The 17062-nt window shown below is 46.9% G+C and overlaps 1 protein-coding gene across 1 annotated transcript in view; it reads right to left on the bottom strand.

Moving 5' to 3' along the window:
* The window catches only part of LOC126544714 (uncharacterized), a 64929-nt gene extending 53218 nt beyond the window's left edge, over positions 1 to 11711 (bottom strand). The window contains exons 1-4 of the mRNA XM_050192173.3: positions 11402 to 11711; positions 8030 to 8348; positions 4129 to 4548; positions 2106 to 2158 (exon numbers count right to left, since the gene is read on the bottom strand). Coding sequence (XP_050048130.2) covers positions 2106 to 2158; positions 4129 to 4548; positions 8030 to 8348; positions 11402 to 11465 — 856 coding nt within the window. The 5' untranslated portion in view covers positions 11466 to 11711. The remainder of the gene's footprint in view (positions 1 to 2105; positions 2159 to 4128; positions 4549 to 8029; positions 8349 to 11401) is intronic.
* Positions 11712 to 17062: the final 5351 nt, after the last annotated feature.

Raw genomic sequence — 17062 nt, 5'->3', positions numbered from 1 at the left:
AGTACAAGCAAAAAAAAACATTTTACTTCGTATCAAGGTCTAAGTTATGCGCGGATACGGCCTAACGCACTCGTTTTGTAGGACTAAGCCGAAAGCTCTCGTACAATATATTCAAGCACTGCGACAGGTTCCTCGACACTGCTAAAGAATACTCGAACACCTCTGCGAGAACATTTCAGATTGCTTTCACTTCTTCTTCGTTATGAGCTCTATGTTTTGGGTTTGTTAGACCAACAGCTTGCCTGGTTAAAAATGAGGTCAGAGGGATTACTATGAAAGTGGTAGTACTTTAACCTGCATGTTCAAACTACGCCTCTAGTCCACACGCATGCACGCAGTAGGCAAGCTGTTACCGGCAACGAAACACAACTTTATTTTACTGGCCAACTTATCCACGTTGACGCCATGGCGAGCCAACTGAGGGCATTCTGTACAATGGTCGTAGCGCACAATAGATGACCTGACTAGGTGGCTTCTTGGAAAAAAAACGTCTAACCAGGTGCCGTGCTTTTAGAGTGCGTATTTTTTTACTGTTACCTTGCCCGCGATTGCACATGTAGGAAAGAGAAGAAGCCATGCATTACGGACTTCACCCACTGAAATTTTACATGATCATATACATGCATGCTTTGTACCACATTTGCATCATGGATTGCTGGAAAGATTAAATACAGAACCTTTAAAGTAAACGTTGAAAGTGCGCAGCACCCTAACTATATTCTTATCACGATGATGATAATAATGTTTTATTAAACAATGGATGGCTGGTCAGCATACACGAGATGTCGGCAGGGTTGGGGAGCATTTATTGATAAGCTGGTGGACTATCGTGACCTAACGCGTGCCATGTGTTCGGACAGCTTCAAATACATGGGCTACATGCGCCAACATGGGCGTACACTATGCCGCAAGAGGAAAACGAAGTACAAAAGTAAACGAAGGAAGACGATTTTTGAGCAACGCTTCAATCAGTTTTTAGCAGGGACGGTGACTCCACTTAGTTGAACATTCCGTTGCTCAGTTGTGACCTGCCTAGAACTGCGTCTGTTTGTTGTTAAAATATCGCGAAAAGATTTCGCAACGCAAGATCATCGCTATCATGTGACACTGATGGTATTCTTACGGCTCTCGTGGAAAAAAAAATTTAATTTGGGCGTTTTACGTGTCACGACCACGCCGTAGTGGGGCTCTGCGAAATAGCTTGGACCACCTAGAGTTCTTTAACCTGCGCCTAAACCTAAGTATACTGGTTTTTTCGCATTTCGGACATCGAAACACCCACGTACTTAGATACAGTGATTCAGTGATGTGCTTAGGCCAATAGTAACTTGAATATAAACACCTGCCTCAAAACACGAGCATTTCCTATTCTATGGAAAAAGTCTCGTCCATTCCCTTTCATAAATATCTCCACAAAACTTTTCTATGCTCTGCCCCGAAGATATTCGAGTCTCATCCGGCACACATTATTCGCATGCAGCTTCCGGAACAGCCTAACAACTAATCAACTTGGATTTTTACCGAGCCTTTATACAATCACCAACCTCATTACTTTCGTGGCCCCTGCAACAGAAGCGATAGAAAACATAAGTCAACTGAGCACAATTTAGATGTGACCTAAGCAAGGCACCTGATGTTCTCTGTCACTCCCTTTCGCTCCCAAAACTCCACGAGATTGATGTTACCGCCTCAATTTTTGCTACAAGCTTACCTGTCAGAGCGACAGTGATACCTGACTTGAACTGAAATTCTTAAAGCGTATACGATGTGCCACAGGGCTTTGTCCTTGGACTGCTTGTCTTTTGTCTGTGTCTAAATTACGTGTTCCAACTCGTAAAGCAATATTATTTCTTGCTTTATGCGGAGGATATATAGATATTCAAAGAAATTTGCAGCCATCTACACTGCATTCTACTTCTACAAGACATTCACTTTTTCCGATAGGCGCGCGCGAAAGAAACTGGTGTTGAGCGGCTGAAAGACAAAGGCTGGTGTCATACCTGAAATAGAGATGAGGTCCCTTTCTCTTTCCACCTTCGCAAACACGCCCTCTCCGGAGAGTGCAACGTTACTGACCTCGGAATCATCTTTCAATTTAAGCTGACCTGCTCGCTCGAAATAAAATGTATCGCTCAACTCGGCCTGCTCAGCCTGTGCACTGCAAGCCAAATCCCGAGGCAGTTCATAAGTGCACGTGTATCGAAGTGCATAGATCCATCTTCCGAGCTCTGTTCGAATATGCATCTCTCGTTTTAAACAGTACTTGCCGGTCTAACAAGAGCTCAGGCAAAATGAAGTCTTTATGCAGCGATATCGATGCTCCTGCCAGGTCAGTCGTGAACAACAGCCTCGCTCTCAGTCCTCGCTTGGTTTGGAAGACTCCGACTGCAGACGCGACAAAGCTGACTTAAGATCCTTATTGAAGCTTCTAAATGGCCTGATTGAATATGCAGGAATAATAACTAATAGTTATATAAGGATTCCGCCAAAATTAGCTAGTGTGCCTATATCTATTGGTCTATATGCATCTGGCCTCTCAAAGAATCCTTTGGCCAGGATTGTGCAGGCCTGCATTTACACATAAGAGGCATATTACATAAAGATTTGTCCACTTGCCGTGCAGCGTTGTAATCCATTTTGTAGCTTATTTCCAGAAACATGAAAGTTCGTTTTAGATGTTACGTTGCAAACCGTTATCAAATAACGAGTACTGTTCGCGTTCCTGTTTGTTCATATTGATCTCTCCGCTTTGTTCCATAACAGTTACCATATGATTGATCTCCAGATTTACAGAAATGTTAATCAATGTTCTTTTTGTGCAGTATATGTGATATGTTGTAAAGTCATGCTATGCTACGGTATGTTATGTATTACGGAATATAAGGAACTTGTTTCTTGCACCTAGCCCAGTGGGCGCTTGACAGCCTTTGTCTGTATGTTACAGTGATTCTCACGCACGCTAGTGCCCAGACCAGCAGGTTGTTCTCAGGCGCATCAGTATAGTTGGTTGATCGGCCAATTCATTGGTATTACTATTTATTATTATTATCGCAACTGTTTGAAGAAGTGTGATATAATAGGCACTTGATTATTCAGCACAATTCAACCGTTTTAACATTCTGCTCTGAACAGTGTTAATGAGTCGATTTTGTAAATAATTCTAAGGCTCGCTCATCTTCTATAGCCAATATCATGAGCACAGATTCACTCTGGAATTGCCAATATGATATGTTGCTGCTCACTCATTAGTCACTTTAAGCAACATACTCCTGTACAATTCACGCAAGTGATATAGAATGAATGAGGCGTACGCAGAAGTCTGCAGTGGGAAAAGACTACAAATAACAATCTAGGATCAAAGATCTGCCCCACTGTGAACAGGGGTCACATTGTCAACAAGACAACGATGACTAGGATCAAAATCACGCCCATAATATGTTTCAAAAATCTGCTGCTTGATAACGCCTAGGACTGCACTGTGGTTCTTGGATGCCTAGCATCCAGTCTGCCTAGATATTTTGCTCACCGAAACATTGGAACGGAGAGTACCGAAGTAGCTGACTAGTGCAGTCTTCACATGACAGCATGCAGTGATTGAAGTACATACAGAAAGTTTGACACAGGAACTTAGGTGCAACCATAAACTTTTATTACCCACTGTGCTTACAAAACGCGGCCCAGTTCACACGTGATATTTTGAAAGTATTCCAGACTGCAAGATACGACAAAGCATGTCTACGCGAGACCTCTTACCCTACTGGCCAAACAAGCAGGAAACAGTGAATGATGTTTCCGCTCATTTAGGCGGTTGAGGGCATTCCTTCTGTAATTCAAGTGTTTACATACTGCAGCAAAGAGGAACCGATTAATAATTGGGCGAAATGTTCAACGTTATCACAACGCCTAATTGCCGATACGTTTCCCTCTGTTCGACTGTCTGCCTTTTTCAAGTTCTGTACACAAAGAAGGTTCTGCCAGGTTAAAACAAGATGCAATTCAGACTACAGATATAGTCTGTCGGTTGCTGGTAAGAGGTACGTTCAGTGTCAACATTTTAACGGTAGGGCCTTGATCGTACTTGCACAATTTAAGCGTGTGAACGTCTCTTCTGTTCTATAGGCCTATTGCCGTGGACACTCCTCCTCACGTACGCATCGGAGAGGATTACCAGACGCGATAACGTATCCTTCTTTGCAGACGCATCCTTCACCCGAGCATACAGCTGCACACATACGAGGCTCCTTTTGTGAACAAGACCGAGGGCAGCGTGACATGCAGGTCGTGTACCTTTGGTTGGGGCCAGGACATATTGGTGCAACGCGGGGACAATGGCTAGGGGGTACGCAGACTAGCGGATCTTCCCGCAACGCTACGTAGCCGGGCCTGCAGACGCATCTTGGCACTTCGCATCTATACTGGCAATTATGCGGAACTATGCGGCCGCACGTGGCCGGGCACTCGGATTGGCAGGGACTATACACCTGGTTGGCACCGCGGCAGATTGGCGGGCACTGGTCGGCACGGACGCAGGGTCCCCCTTTGTAGTACCTGTAAGACAGAAGCCAACATGTATCTAACAAATCTCTATCTAGTTCTCGGTGAATAATGGAGTTGGCCTAGACAGGCACTTGATGGCTAACAGCAAGATAGGCGACATATACCCAATACCATCTGTCATTAGATGAACTGTCACGTTATCATCCAGTGTTGACCTTACTTTTACTTTCACTGGGGCAAGGCACACTATAGACGTGTATAGAGTACATTACTCACAGAAATATACTGCAGAATTTCAGGCCAAACAATAAGGGCGCCGAAGCATAGGAAGTTTCGAGTGGAAATTGAATACCACAGAGGAAATGTGTTCTTGATTGAAATGTAACTGTGTGGTATTTTCGAGTATTGGTGACTATCCAAACGTTTCGCAATGACAGAACTTTAACAATCTCTCCTCCTCACCTGCAAAATAAACTGTCGCAAATTATCAGAAGTGAAGCACCAACAAACGTTTTTGAAGCAATGCAGAAACAAAATGCATCAATGAAGCTCTTTTTTCTCTGTTTTAGCGTCTTAAGCGTACCTGTGGTTTGCGTATGTAGCCTGTAATTTAGTGCTTTTCGCACTCTGTGAAGCAGCATTATCTTTTACGCAACAGCTCATGACGTTTCGAAGCAACTGGCGCTTTTTCATATCTCTACGAGACATGTCTTTCGGCAGCTCTCGTTTTATAGAGTAAGCATTCTAGTACTACTTCGGAATCCTGTCCATCCGCCCTTCTCTCAGTAACGCGTGACCCGATGCGCTCCATAGATGCGCATGCGGATATCTATAACACTATTTTACGACTGTGTATGACTATTGAGCTTTATGAATACTACTACATATACTGGGTAGTGAAGGTCTATTAGGATTATTTAGGGCAAATAGTAATAAGACTAATTACGATTGAATTGCTTAGGCCTAAATAAGATGTCTTACGATGGTCCTTCTCCACGATGGCCCTTCCTGAATATGAGCTTCACACCACTGTCCCTCAGTAATATTCCACATGAAAGTGAAGCACGAAATGTAACAACTAGTTAATTTGCAAGAGGTTCAGCATACTGGCGAAGGAAAACATTTGGTGTGTTATCAGGTCTCGACGAAGTTTAAGTATTCAAGTTGAGCCACATTCAGTGCACTCGTGGTCAGGCAATAAAATTCACATATGGAGCACCATCGGCTGATACATTGGGTATGCTAGCAGTGGCAGGAGAAAGGGCATTGGTAAAGTTATTATTAAAATGTTCAGCGATTCTTGTTTGGTCTTCATCATTACCACCATTAGCAGAAGTGACCGAAACTGCTTTCTCTTTTTCCACTCAAGTTGTCGCAAAATTTACGTAGGTCCGTTTTAAAAAAAAAGTAAGGTAGTGTTGAGCGGAAATAGAATTCCTCTGAGCGACCCACTGGACACGAAAGTATGTCGCTCATTTCTGCTACGACCCTGAGAAGTGCGCGTTTTTACTTTTTTTACCTTTGCACTTTGTGTTTCAGACCATGACGTCGCGAGTCATCGTGGGCGTTTGCTTGCGTACTTTATTTCATTTTGGGGAACGAAATTATTGATAGAATAGTGGAAATGCTCTCGAAATCATCCCAAAGACTGCAAACGCTGCTGTCACTAGAATTTCTAAAGAAAACCTTCGAGAGGATCGATAATGGACGCGTCATCCGCACGATAATAGTCTCTGAAGCAAAGCCAATCTGGTCATTTTCTGCACTTTACAAAACAAAGTTACCACTGAAACACTGACAAGACTGTGATCAGGTAGCCCACGTTTGTCGAGTACAGTAGAGCCAAAAATACTGCGCGGAAGAAAGACTAAATCTAAAGAAGAACAGCGAGAGTCATGTAGGCAGGTCGGCTTGTACGAGACTTCGAGAATATCATATACTAACGTAAAAAGAAGTCAATATAGATATGTCAAGTAGATGGTCAGTATAGGTGAATTTTTACCGTCGTCGTCTACATCACTCTGAAGATTTATATAAAATGCAAGTGCAATAAGATCGCGGCTGCGGGCTGTGTGCTGCAAGTACGAGGGAAAGTGTTTGATGGTGAGCCGGGAATCGTGGTTACTTGGTGGGCAACGTCTTCTCACGTGTGCAAGGGGATTGCGCAAGGGTTCTTGCATGCGTTTCAGCTTCAACACAACCTAAGCGGCGAGAACCTAGCTTAGTAAACGCTTGTCAATAAAGATAGACTACACTGTATTCTTTAGACATTACCGACTGAATTTAGAAAGTTTCTACAAATTTATGTGTACCAAAATAAGACAAATACGAAAAGACACAGGAATTCCCACGTCGCACTGACGCCTCTATGCTAGCTCTCTGGCGCAACTTGAAAAGAAGTCGCAGTTTCACTTTCAATTTCTTTCTTTTCTGTTTACCACCAACCTGATACAAAAATACCAAAACTTGAATATTTAACGAATAATTTTTCATTATATCGTGTGATATTGCGTTCCTCGTCAGTGTTTCTTAAAGGGTCTTTGACAAGGCCTCACGGTTTTGAGTTAACAACCGCAGTGCATTCAATGTGCGCTAACAATGGCTTATGCTAATCATTACATCGCTACGCGCCGCAGAAAGAGCCTAAATTTCAAACCTAACGACGTTTGCGCTTCTCGTGGCGGGCTCTGCGCTCCCAGCCGGACAGCCGACGACTATCGCACAAGTGCGCCTACGTACATCGTAGTCCTGTGACGTTACTTACAGTGGCACTTGACTTCGAGAATTATTCAAGGCAACATCAGTTATTTGTTTCATATCTTGCTTCAATAGACCAGTTACAGTAATAATAAGAGATACAAACAGAATGTCCGCGCGTTTTTGTTTCCCTTGGTTCCGTCCGTAGCCAGACAGATGTACTTCCGTTTTGTCTGCTTGTTCTCACGCTTGCGCGCAGAGAACGAAACGATGTGATTTTCTACCGTGTTCAAGCTCTGCGATCATGCTATTTCATCCTCTCGCGTCTGCCTCGGTGCTCGTTACTGTAGCACTCACTTGTATAGCTAACCAACTGTCCTCGTGCAGAGCGTGCAAAATCATTCGCTGCACGAAACGAGGCAGACGCAATAGTTCCCGCGCGAGACTGCCACCGGAAGTGCGCCACTCAGCATAAACGCGTGCGAGAAAAAAAAAAAAAAGATAAGATGGGGCCCGTGACGTATTCGTCACCTGACCCTCCGGCTCCGGTGTGGGAGAACGCAGGGAAGGAATTTCCCTTGCGGAGGCTAGACGGTGAAAGAGGAAAGAGTGTCCATGTTGGCGGTGACGCTCGCCTCCTGAAATCATTGGTTCGTGGCACTAAAACAATTTTATCACCGCAGCTATTGAAGTAATTTGAAAAAAAAATCTTGTGGTAGAACACTCCTTAAAGGGCGCGTAACAACTTCCAGCGTATAACCAAAATTTCTTATGTGGCCCGGTGAGGGGCCCTTCAAAGCACGGACACTGTCACAGTGGCAGCGCAGCCACTTACCGCACAAATCCTGGGGCACAGGCACAGCCGACGAGATATCCCCGCCAAACCCAATCCTTGGGCATAAGTTGTCCGCAGGTTGGTTGTGGATCAGCTCGGTGCGAGATGAAGTCCGCATTGGCAGCACTCATGCAAGTGTGGCACTGGCGCCAACTGATGCACTGTCCCCACGCGTTGCGCACGTAACCCGACTTGCACAGGCATCTGTATTGCTTGAACAGCCGCCAAGGGTGCGTGAGCCAGGGTTTACAGTAGCGATCCATTTGCGGCCAACCATCCTGCACTGGTTCCTCCGTGAGGCTACACTGGAGCCGTGATCCTAGGTAAATATTTGCGCTATGGTAAGTGAAGCGCTCATTGCAGCACTCGCATACAGATCTGGGAATATGAGCTTCATTATAAACGTTTGTTTTCTAAACATTTTTCCATAAACTGGGACTGAATTCTCTTTCGTCACGCCATCGGTATTCTCAGGGACACTGTTGTTACACATATGGACTGCGCTATTATCTAAAGAGAGCTGTTTGCTCCTTTACACAACACATTGTTTAATTTAATTTAATTTTATTTTATTTAGTACATACTGCAGTCCGACGACCAGGCCGAAGGGGGGAGGGGGCAAAAGAATGAAAATGGGAAACGAAACTGTAAAAGTTATCGAATACAAGCGGCAAGGATTACCACTCCGACACCACAGATTAGCAAACGTGATACTCTGGGGACAAAAATTTCACACACTCACATTTATGGACACAAAGAAAAACCAATCACAAGTTAGTTCATAAGTTGTCGATATATAGACAAGAGCATGACGTTGTCAACAATGAAGTTTACCCGAAATTGGACAAGCAATTTTCGAAGTCAGGAAGGCCACGCTATAAAAAAAATACGGAGACAGTGCGTTTCATTTGCTGATGGTTCGCGCAGCTAACGAAAGTTTGAAAAGGTTAGTACGTGCGAAGTATGGTGTCAGGTCGTGATTGTGACTACGTCTGGCCTGCCGGGGAAAATGTGGGAAAAAGGTATTCACGAGGATTTATATTAAACTGCCGAGTGTAGAGCAAGAAAAGAAACTTGAGCTTGATGATGGCTCCACGCTGTTCCAAAAAGCGGGATGCCGTTACTAGCCATCGGTGATGAAGGCGAATTAAGTTTGTGATAGGCATTATAGGTGAAGCTTACTGCTCTCCTCTGAACCATTTCTAGTTTAAAATATTCAATTTGAAATACGGGTCCCCGGCCACGCAAGCGTACGCTAGACGGCGTTGAATAACAGTATTGTTATATTTTGCTCACAGAGAGGTCGCCTTCTTGTCTGTTGGAATCCAGCGCTCTTACCTCAACTAGAGTAACCAAATTACTATGACTGAATTAGTGCAACGAACCAACTAGCTCGAAAATATGAACTGCCGTCCAAAATCTCGTTGCCAATAATATCCTCTATAGTTATTTTCCCGATGATGGACAATTATTGCAAAAAGATGCAGCACACAATGGACGGGAAGAAGGGTACAAGCGCTACCTTCCACATACAGTGTGTGCTGTCCTCTTTTTCTTTGCGATAGTTACCCCTCATCTTCAATGATCGAATGTGCTAGCGCTACTGAAAAAGGACCTAGAAAGAAGCAGAAACACAAAGACAGCACTGTCTCTGTGTGTATGTTTCTTTCTACGTCCTCGTTGAGTCACGCTTACACATTCGATCATTGTTAATTCGGTAAGTGAGCGATTGTTTACATGTTTATACGGCCGATAAACCTACAACCCTTACTTCGTACAGCTATCTACTAATTTGCTATCGCGAACGGTGCTTCGCCTTTCGGGTGGAACTGCGAATTTCTTATGATGAACTTGTCTTTTGTGTATTATTTGTTTATTTTTTAACTGCTGCCGGCCTTGTCACTAGGCCTTATGCAGGAGTGGCTATTTCGAGCACAAAACAAATATCAAACAAGATAGCAGATACTGAATGAACTGCACAATAAACAGCACAAGATAAATATTTTTATCATCGTGGTTTGACGGGTGGAGACAGGGGATGAATGCAATGGTATATTCACAAGTGCAGAAAGAAATGATAACATCGGTGCGCAGTTAACAAATGCATTCTATTCATTAACAAGTGTGGTCCTGCGGGAAAAAAAATCTCTAACCTTTGATGTTGTGATAAGAGCACCTGCAGCGGTATGTAGTAGGTAGAATATATAATGTTTTACTTATTCCTAATTGACTGTTATAGAGCAAGCAGAAAACATTTGGAGGATGCTTAAGTTTCGCATTTAAGAGTGCAACGCGATAGAATTCAAAGACCCCTAACATCTTTTCACGCTTCCTGGCAAGTGGAGCATATGTAACTGTAATGTTTACCTGGACACGCTCGCGGCGGACGCTATGCACGAGGACGGTCTTTCTAGTAGAAACGCGGCCCCTGGCATGGGCCGCAATGCGGCAAAGGCGAGCGCCATCTGGAATTGTTTCAAGGAAGCGGACGCCCCATTCCGTGGACTCGGAGACATTTACGCGCCAGCGTGTTCAAATGGCGGATCCGGTCTCCGGTCTATGCATTGTAAGAACGCTGCAAAATGGGTTTGTTTGAGTTTACACGTAAGAGAATTATGTTTTCTTGTATATGCAAATTACACTCCGAGAGCTATCATGTTTTGGGTTGTATGTAAATCGTAGTTTTCAATTTGTTCACGTATTTTAGCTTGAAGATTCAATTAGTTCAGTGAGTTCCTTGCGTCAAACGGAAGGCATGGGCATGCGTGGCTCGAAAACAGTTTTACTGAGACGACGCCCTATGCCGGACGCCGATGCCAGATTTTCTACGACACGGGCTTCTTAACGCTCTGGCATTAGAAGTTCATTTCGTCCCGGTAACGCCTTGCTGCAAGGATTTCCACCTATGTAGCTTCTAGAAGAGATTCTAGAAATATGACTAAAAGACAAAAATTTATTCATGAATAGTGGAACTAATATTGGGTAGTGTTTGCGAGCAGGAAAGCGCTTGACAGTGGCTCGGCAGACGTATACCTCTCGCTGTATCCTAACACTGATCGTTCAAGTGAAAGTTCAGCAGCATTGCATAATGTGAAGCCCAGATCACAAAGGCGGAATCTCCAAACGTTGTATTCGTAAGCGAGAGAAAAAAATACGCCACGCGTTGACCATAACGCGTACCTCTTCCTTCTCACGTCTGAACAGAACTGCACAGCTTGCAAAATTTGAAGTGCATTTGAACGTGTTTTGACACAATTCCCTTATGTGGTTGTTACGTTGACGCGGCTTCAAAATACAGAAGATTAGATTCAGTAATGTGGGTTGGAATGCTCATAGAGATGTGTAATTAAAGCAACAAATCATGGCACTTACCAAATCGTTGCCCGGATGCAGTGCCTACCACTGCGAAAAAGAACCAAAATAACATGCGCTCCATGGATGGGGTATTTTTTGAATCAGAGAGCGAGCAGACAAAACGAGCCGGCGTCGAAACTGCGTGCAACCTAGGGGACGCGTTGTCTTCACATTTATAGCCGCAGCTACAGTCGTTCTTCCATGCAAACACGTGTCGCAAACAATGCGGCGGTTTGCAGTTTCTATTTGATGAATATTTTCACACAAAAGCACGCAGTTTTTTCGCCTATTATTCGAATACTAGACTACTCATCTACCAGCTTCAAAAAGTAGTGTTAGCTTTCAGAGTCTCCACGAAAAAACAACAATATCGGACATCACTGCTGTCGCTTTATCCGTGAAAAAATAATTACAACAGGCGCTCTGACCCTCTCGCCCACAAGCCCAATTCCCTATTGTGTTACGTGGCTATGAATTTTTTGCGTTATATTTTCGCTGTGACCATTGAATCGAAGGCACTGAGCGGAATGACGGTACTATCATAGAACGCCCTTGCATTCAATGCAAGGGCGTCGCATTTAATACAAGGGCTTAAGCTCCCTGCGCAATTCTTAGGTTATGGCGTGCGGGACCGAGTCAGACGTAGATCAACGAAGCCACGTACAAGCTCTGTATTGTCGCAAAGCTTGTCAAAAGACGTTGCTTTCTTAACCTGAAAAGGCAATATTCCAGCCGATGAAGCAGATGCACGTAATTGTTGTAGCCTCCAAATGTACCTCCAGAAATATATAGGCTCGATATACTGCTGCGAAGTATTAGCCAAGTCGAATAAGTTGAAGAGAAAGTGTTCCGAAGTTCTTGTGCTTTAATAGGGTCTTATTTTTTTTTATTTATCAAAGTCGCTGTTATACAGACGCCAGATGCGCTTTCGCAATGTCGCCTTCGGTGTCATCGCCGTTGTGCTGTCACGGTACCGACGCGCATGCTGCCCAGCGATCGAGGATGACATCTCTAGAGACCCGCATTGCGTTTGGCCGCAAAAGCGACGAAGCCAACTCGACGCGCTATCACGCTCAGCCCACTCTACTATACGAGCACCTCCACAATATTTCCGAAGCAACGAGCTCCCCGAGCAGCCGTCGTTGCCCGCACACAAAATTTAATCTGTCCATGCACCCTTCTGTCGATGATATCCTGCATGCACCAGCTTCCGCTTTATTTTTTTATTATTTTCTTTCACTCGGGAAAAGGTATAGGCGAAACAGTCGACGCGTCTCGAAATTTTTGTAGTGAATGAGACAAGACAAGCCGTCGCCAAAAGCGCGCGAAACCCAGAGTACGAGCAGTGTTCAGATTTATAGTAAACAAGACTACTGTATTCGAGATAACGCTAGTTTAACACGTCTGCACCATTCATGCCGTGTTCATTTACGGCCACTGTGGCGTTTGCTGCAGGCTAGGCTCCATAATGATGGACCGTTTCATTGCGTGCGTTGTGCGCACATTTTCCATCACGTTTGATATTGTTACGTAGGAAGACGCAGACGAAAAGCTATGTACAAATATATTTACAAGGAAAATACGCTGCGCTTGGCCAAGAGGCAACAGCCCGCGCTAGCTTCTAATCGTCGTCGTCGTCTTCACACTGCTGGCCTTTCGTGATCGCGCATATTGTGCCGTAGCACTACCCCCGGCTGCAAAAGCGCCGTCCCGGAGCGACTAAAGATCGGACTCGGAAGCAGTGTAGTAGGCCTTGAGCCTACTGACGTGTACGACATCACTAGATGCCACAGGAGAGGACGAGGTTGAGGCCACAGGAGCAATTTCGTAAGTCACAGGCGTCACCTGGCGCAGCACGCGGTAGGGCCCTGTGTATCGCGAGAGGAGCTTCTCTGAAAGTCCGACGTGACGAGAGGGCGACCACAGGAGCACGAGCGCACCAGGTGAAAACTGTACGTCACGATGGCGGGCGTTGTACTGACACTGCTGAGTGGTCTGTGAGGCCGTCAGTCGAGCACGGGCAAGCTGGCGTGCATGGTCAGCGAGGGCGATGGCGTCGCGCGCATACTCGCTTGTTGAGACCGCAGCAGGAGGAAGTGCCGTGTCTAGGGGCAAGGTAGGTTCGCGACCGTACAGTAGATAAAAGGGAGAAAATCCGGCGGTGTCGTGCCGGGAAGAATTGTACGCAAATGTTACGTAAGGAAGGGCAATGTCCCAGTCGTGGTGGTCCTTGGAAACGTACTTGGCCAGCATATCGGTAAGAGTACGGTTTAACCGCTCTGTCAGGCCATTGGTTTGAGGATGGTATGAAGTAGTCAGTTTGTGTTGAATGGAGCAGGAACGCACAATGTCAGCGATAACTTTCGAGAGGAAGTTTCGACCACGGTCAGTAAGCAGCTGTCGCGGGGCGCCATGAAGCAAGATAATGTCACGCAAGAGAAAGTCCGCGACGTCAGTGGCGCAGCTGGTAGGGAGAGCCCGAGTGATAGCGTATCGGGTGGCGTAATCAGTCGCGACGGCTACCCATTTGTTCCCAGAAGATGACGTGGGAAAGGGACCGAGCAGGTCTAATCCAACACGAAAGAACGGTTCCACAGGGACGGTGATCGGCTGGAGATGACCGGCAGGTAGCACCTGAGGTGTCTTCCGACGCTGGCAGGGATCACAGGCAGCAACATAGCGTCGAACGGAGCGAGCGAGACCAGGCCAATAGAAGCGGCGGCGGACGCGGTCGTACGTGCGGGTTACCCCAAGATGTCCTGAAGTGGGTGCGTCATGCATCTCAAAGAGCACAGTCTGTCGTAGCTGTTTTGGCACGACAAGAAGAAGGTCAGAGCCGTCAGGGAGGAAGTTCCTTCGATACAGAATGCCACCCTGGAGGACATATCGGCGAACGGATGCGTCGGTAGGTGTAGAGCGCAGACGCTCGATAAGTGCTCGCAGCGATAGGTCTCGGTACTGCTCATCGGCGATGTTACCGAAGGCAGAGACAGAGAAAATGCCGTTGGCGCTACTACTGTCGGCGTCGTCAGGCTCGTCGACCGGGTAGCGAGACAAGCAGTCAGCGTCCTTGTGTAGTCGGCCAGATTTATAGGTGACAGTATACGAATATTCTTGGAGGCGTAAGGCCCAGCGACCAAGTCTTCCTGTAGGATCTTTCAGTGAGCATAACCAGCAAAGCGCGTGATGGTCTGTGACAACGGAAAAGGATCGGCCATATAAGTATGGGCGGAATTTCGCAACCGCCCAAACTAGGGCCAGACACTCACGCTCAGTGATGGAATAGTTGCGCTCCGCGGGTGAGAGGAGCCTGCTGGCGTAAGCGATAACACGGTCGTGGCCACGCTGGCGTTGTGCCAGTACTGCTCCAATTCCGTGACCGCTGGCATCAGTACGGACTTCGGTAGGCGCAGAAGGATCGAAATGGGCCAAAACGGGAGGCGTTGTGAGAATGTCGATTAGATGAGAGAATGCAGAGGCCTCGTTATCGCCCCACTGGAAAGGAGCGTCTTTTTTCAAAAGGTCGGTTAGTGGTCGTGCTATGGCGGCGAAATTTCTCACGAAACGGCGGAAGTACGAACAAAGGCCGATGAAGCTGCGCACATCCTTGACACACTTCGGAACAGGGAAGTGCGTAACAGCATGGATCTTGCCTGGGTCCGGTTGCACTCCGTTCGCGTCAACGAGATGTCCAAGGACGGTAATCTGGCGACGGCCGAATTGGCACTTCGATGCGTTGAGTTGCAGACCGGCTCGCCGAAAAACGTCCAGGACTGCTGAGAGGCGCTCGAGGTGCGTAGCGAACGTTGGGGAGAATACGATAACGTCGTCCAAGTAGCACAGGCACGTGGACCATTTGAAACCGTGAAGAAGGGAGTCCATCATGCGTTCAAAAGTGGCAGGGGCGTTACATAGACCGAACGGCATCACTTTGAATTGATAAAGACCGTCGGGTGTGACAAAAGCAGTCTTCTCGCGGTCGAGATCGTCCACGGCAATCTGCCAGTAGCCGGAGCGAAGGTCAATAGAAGAGAAATAGCGAGCACCGTGGAGGCAGTCAAGGGCGTCATCAATCCGAGGTAGGGGATACACGTCCTTTTTGGTAACCCTGTTAAGGTGCCGATAATCCACGCAAAAGCGCCATGAGCCATCCTTCTTTTTCACCAGTACTACAGGTGACGCCCATGGACTATATGATGGTTCAATAATGTTCTTGGCAAGCATTTTGCGAACTTCTGCGTGAATAACTTGACGCTCAGCTGGTGACACTCGATACGGGCGGCGATGAATAGGAGGGGCATCGCCGGTATTAATGCGATGTTTGACAGCTGTAGTTTGGGCTAAAGGACGATCGTTAAAGTCAAAAATATCGTGGTAGGAAAACAGAACGCGGTAGAGTTCACGAGCGTGCTCGGAGGGCAAGTCGGGGGCAATCATTTTCCGTAAGTCAGCGATGGTACAATTTGCCGACTGCGATGGTAGAGGAGTATCGGATGAAGTGTCGTCTACTGCAATGGATGCTACTGAGTGATCCTCGAATGAACAAAGCTGGGCCAAAGACATCCCACGTGGCAGCACTTGTGTCGTCAAGCCAAAGTTGACCACTGGCAGGCAGACGCAATTCGCCGTAATAGATAAAACTGTATGGGGTACTGTGATCCCATGTGTAAGGAGGACGTCTTGCATAGGAGCCGCGATGTAGTGACCGTCGGGGACTGGTGGGGATGACACTAGGTCAACGTAGGTCAGTGCCGAAGGTGGCAAGCGAACGAAGTCGGCGGAACTGAGGCGACTGGGGTGTGGTTCAGCAGGATCCAGAACAGGCAGGTCAAGGCGGAGAGTACTGGCGGAACAATCGATGAGAGCAGAATGTGCGGAAAGGAAGTCTAAGCCGAGGATGATGTCGTGGGGACAGTGGGCGATGACTGTGAATAGCACGATTGTTGAGCGATCGGCGAAGGAGACGCGGGCGGTGCACATACCAATTACGGGGGCTGTTCCGCCATCGGCGACACGGACAACAGGCGTCGTGGCGGGCGTGATAATTTTCTTGAGCCGGTTACGAAGGTCAGCGCTCATTACGGACAAATGCGCCCCAGTGTCTATGAGAGCAGACACAGAAACACCGTCGACTTGCACGTCAAGAAGGTTCAGATGAGTGGGCAAAGTCAGTAGAGGATTTGGCGGCGTAGGGAGCAATGCAGCGTCACCTCGAGGCGCTGCATCGTCTAGTTTTCCGGCTGGGAGCGGCGTCCGAAGGGAGTCGGCGAATAGGAGCGACGGGGCTGGGGAGAGCGAGATTGTCGTCGTTGGGGCGAAGGCGAACGAGAATAGGGGCGGTTCGTTGCAGGAGAATCAGTGGCGGCATTATCGGAGCGTGCGGCATAGGGACGAGAAGGGCCACCTGAGGGGCGAGAGTAGGCAGTATAAGTAGGCCGGCTCGGGGAACTCCAGCGACTACGACAGTGCCGAGAAATGTGCCCGATTCGATGGCAGTGGAAACAAATAGGCTTGTCGTCAGCAGTGCGCCATTCAGATGGGTTGCGGAAACGTGGTGGGTAAGAAGATGCGGGACGGGGCGAAATCGAAGAAGCCGGGCGGGTATTAGGGCGATGGGCCGAGCAGATGGTGTGAAGACCCATGTTTTCAAACTCCTGGCGGACAACTGCCTGGATCAGT

Source organism: Dermacentor andersoni, chromosome 10 (assembly GCF_023375885.2).
Source record: "Dermacentor andersoni chromosome 10, qqDerAnde1_hic_scaffold, whole genome shotgun sequence".
Lineage (NCBI taxonomy): Eukaryota > Metazoa > Arthropoda > Arachnida > Ixodida > Ixodidae > Dermacentor > Dermacentor andersoni.
The sequence above is the reverse complement of the archived record's forward strand: the minus strand, read 5'-3'. Positions and strand labels throughout refer to the sequence as shown.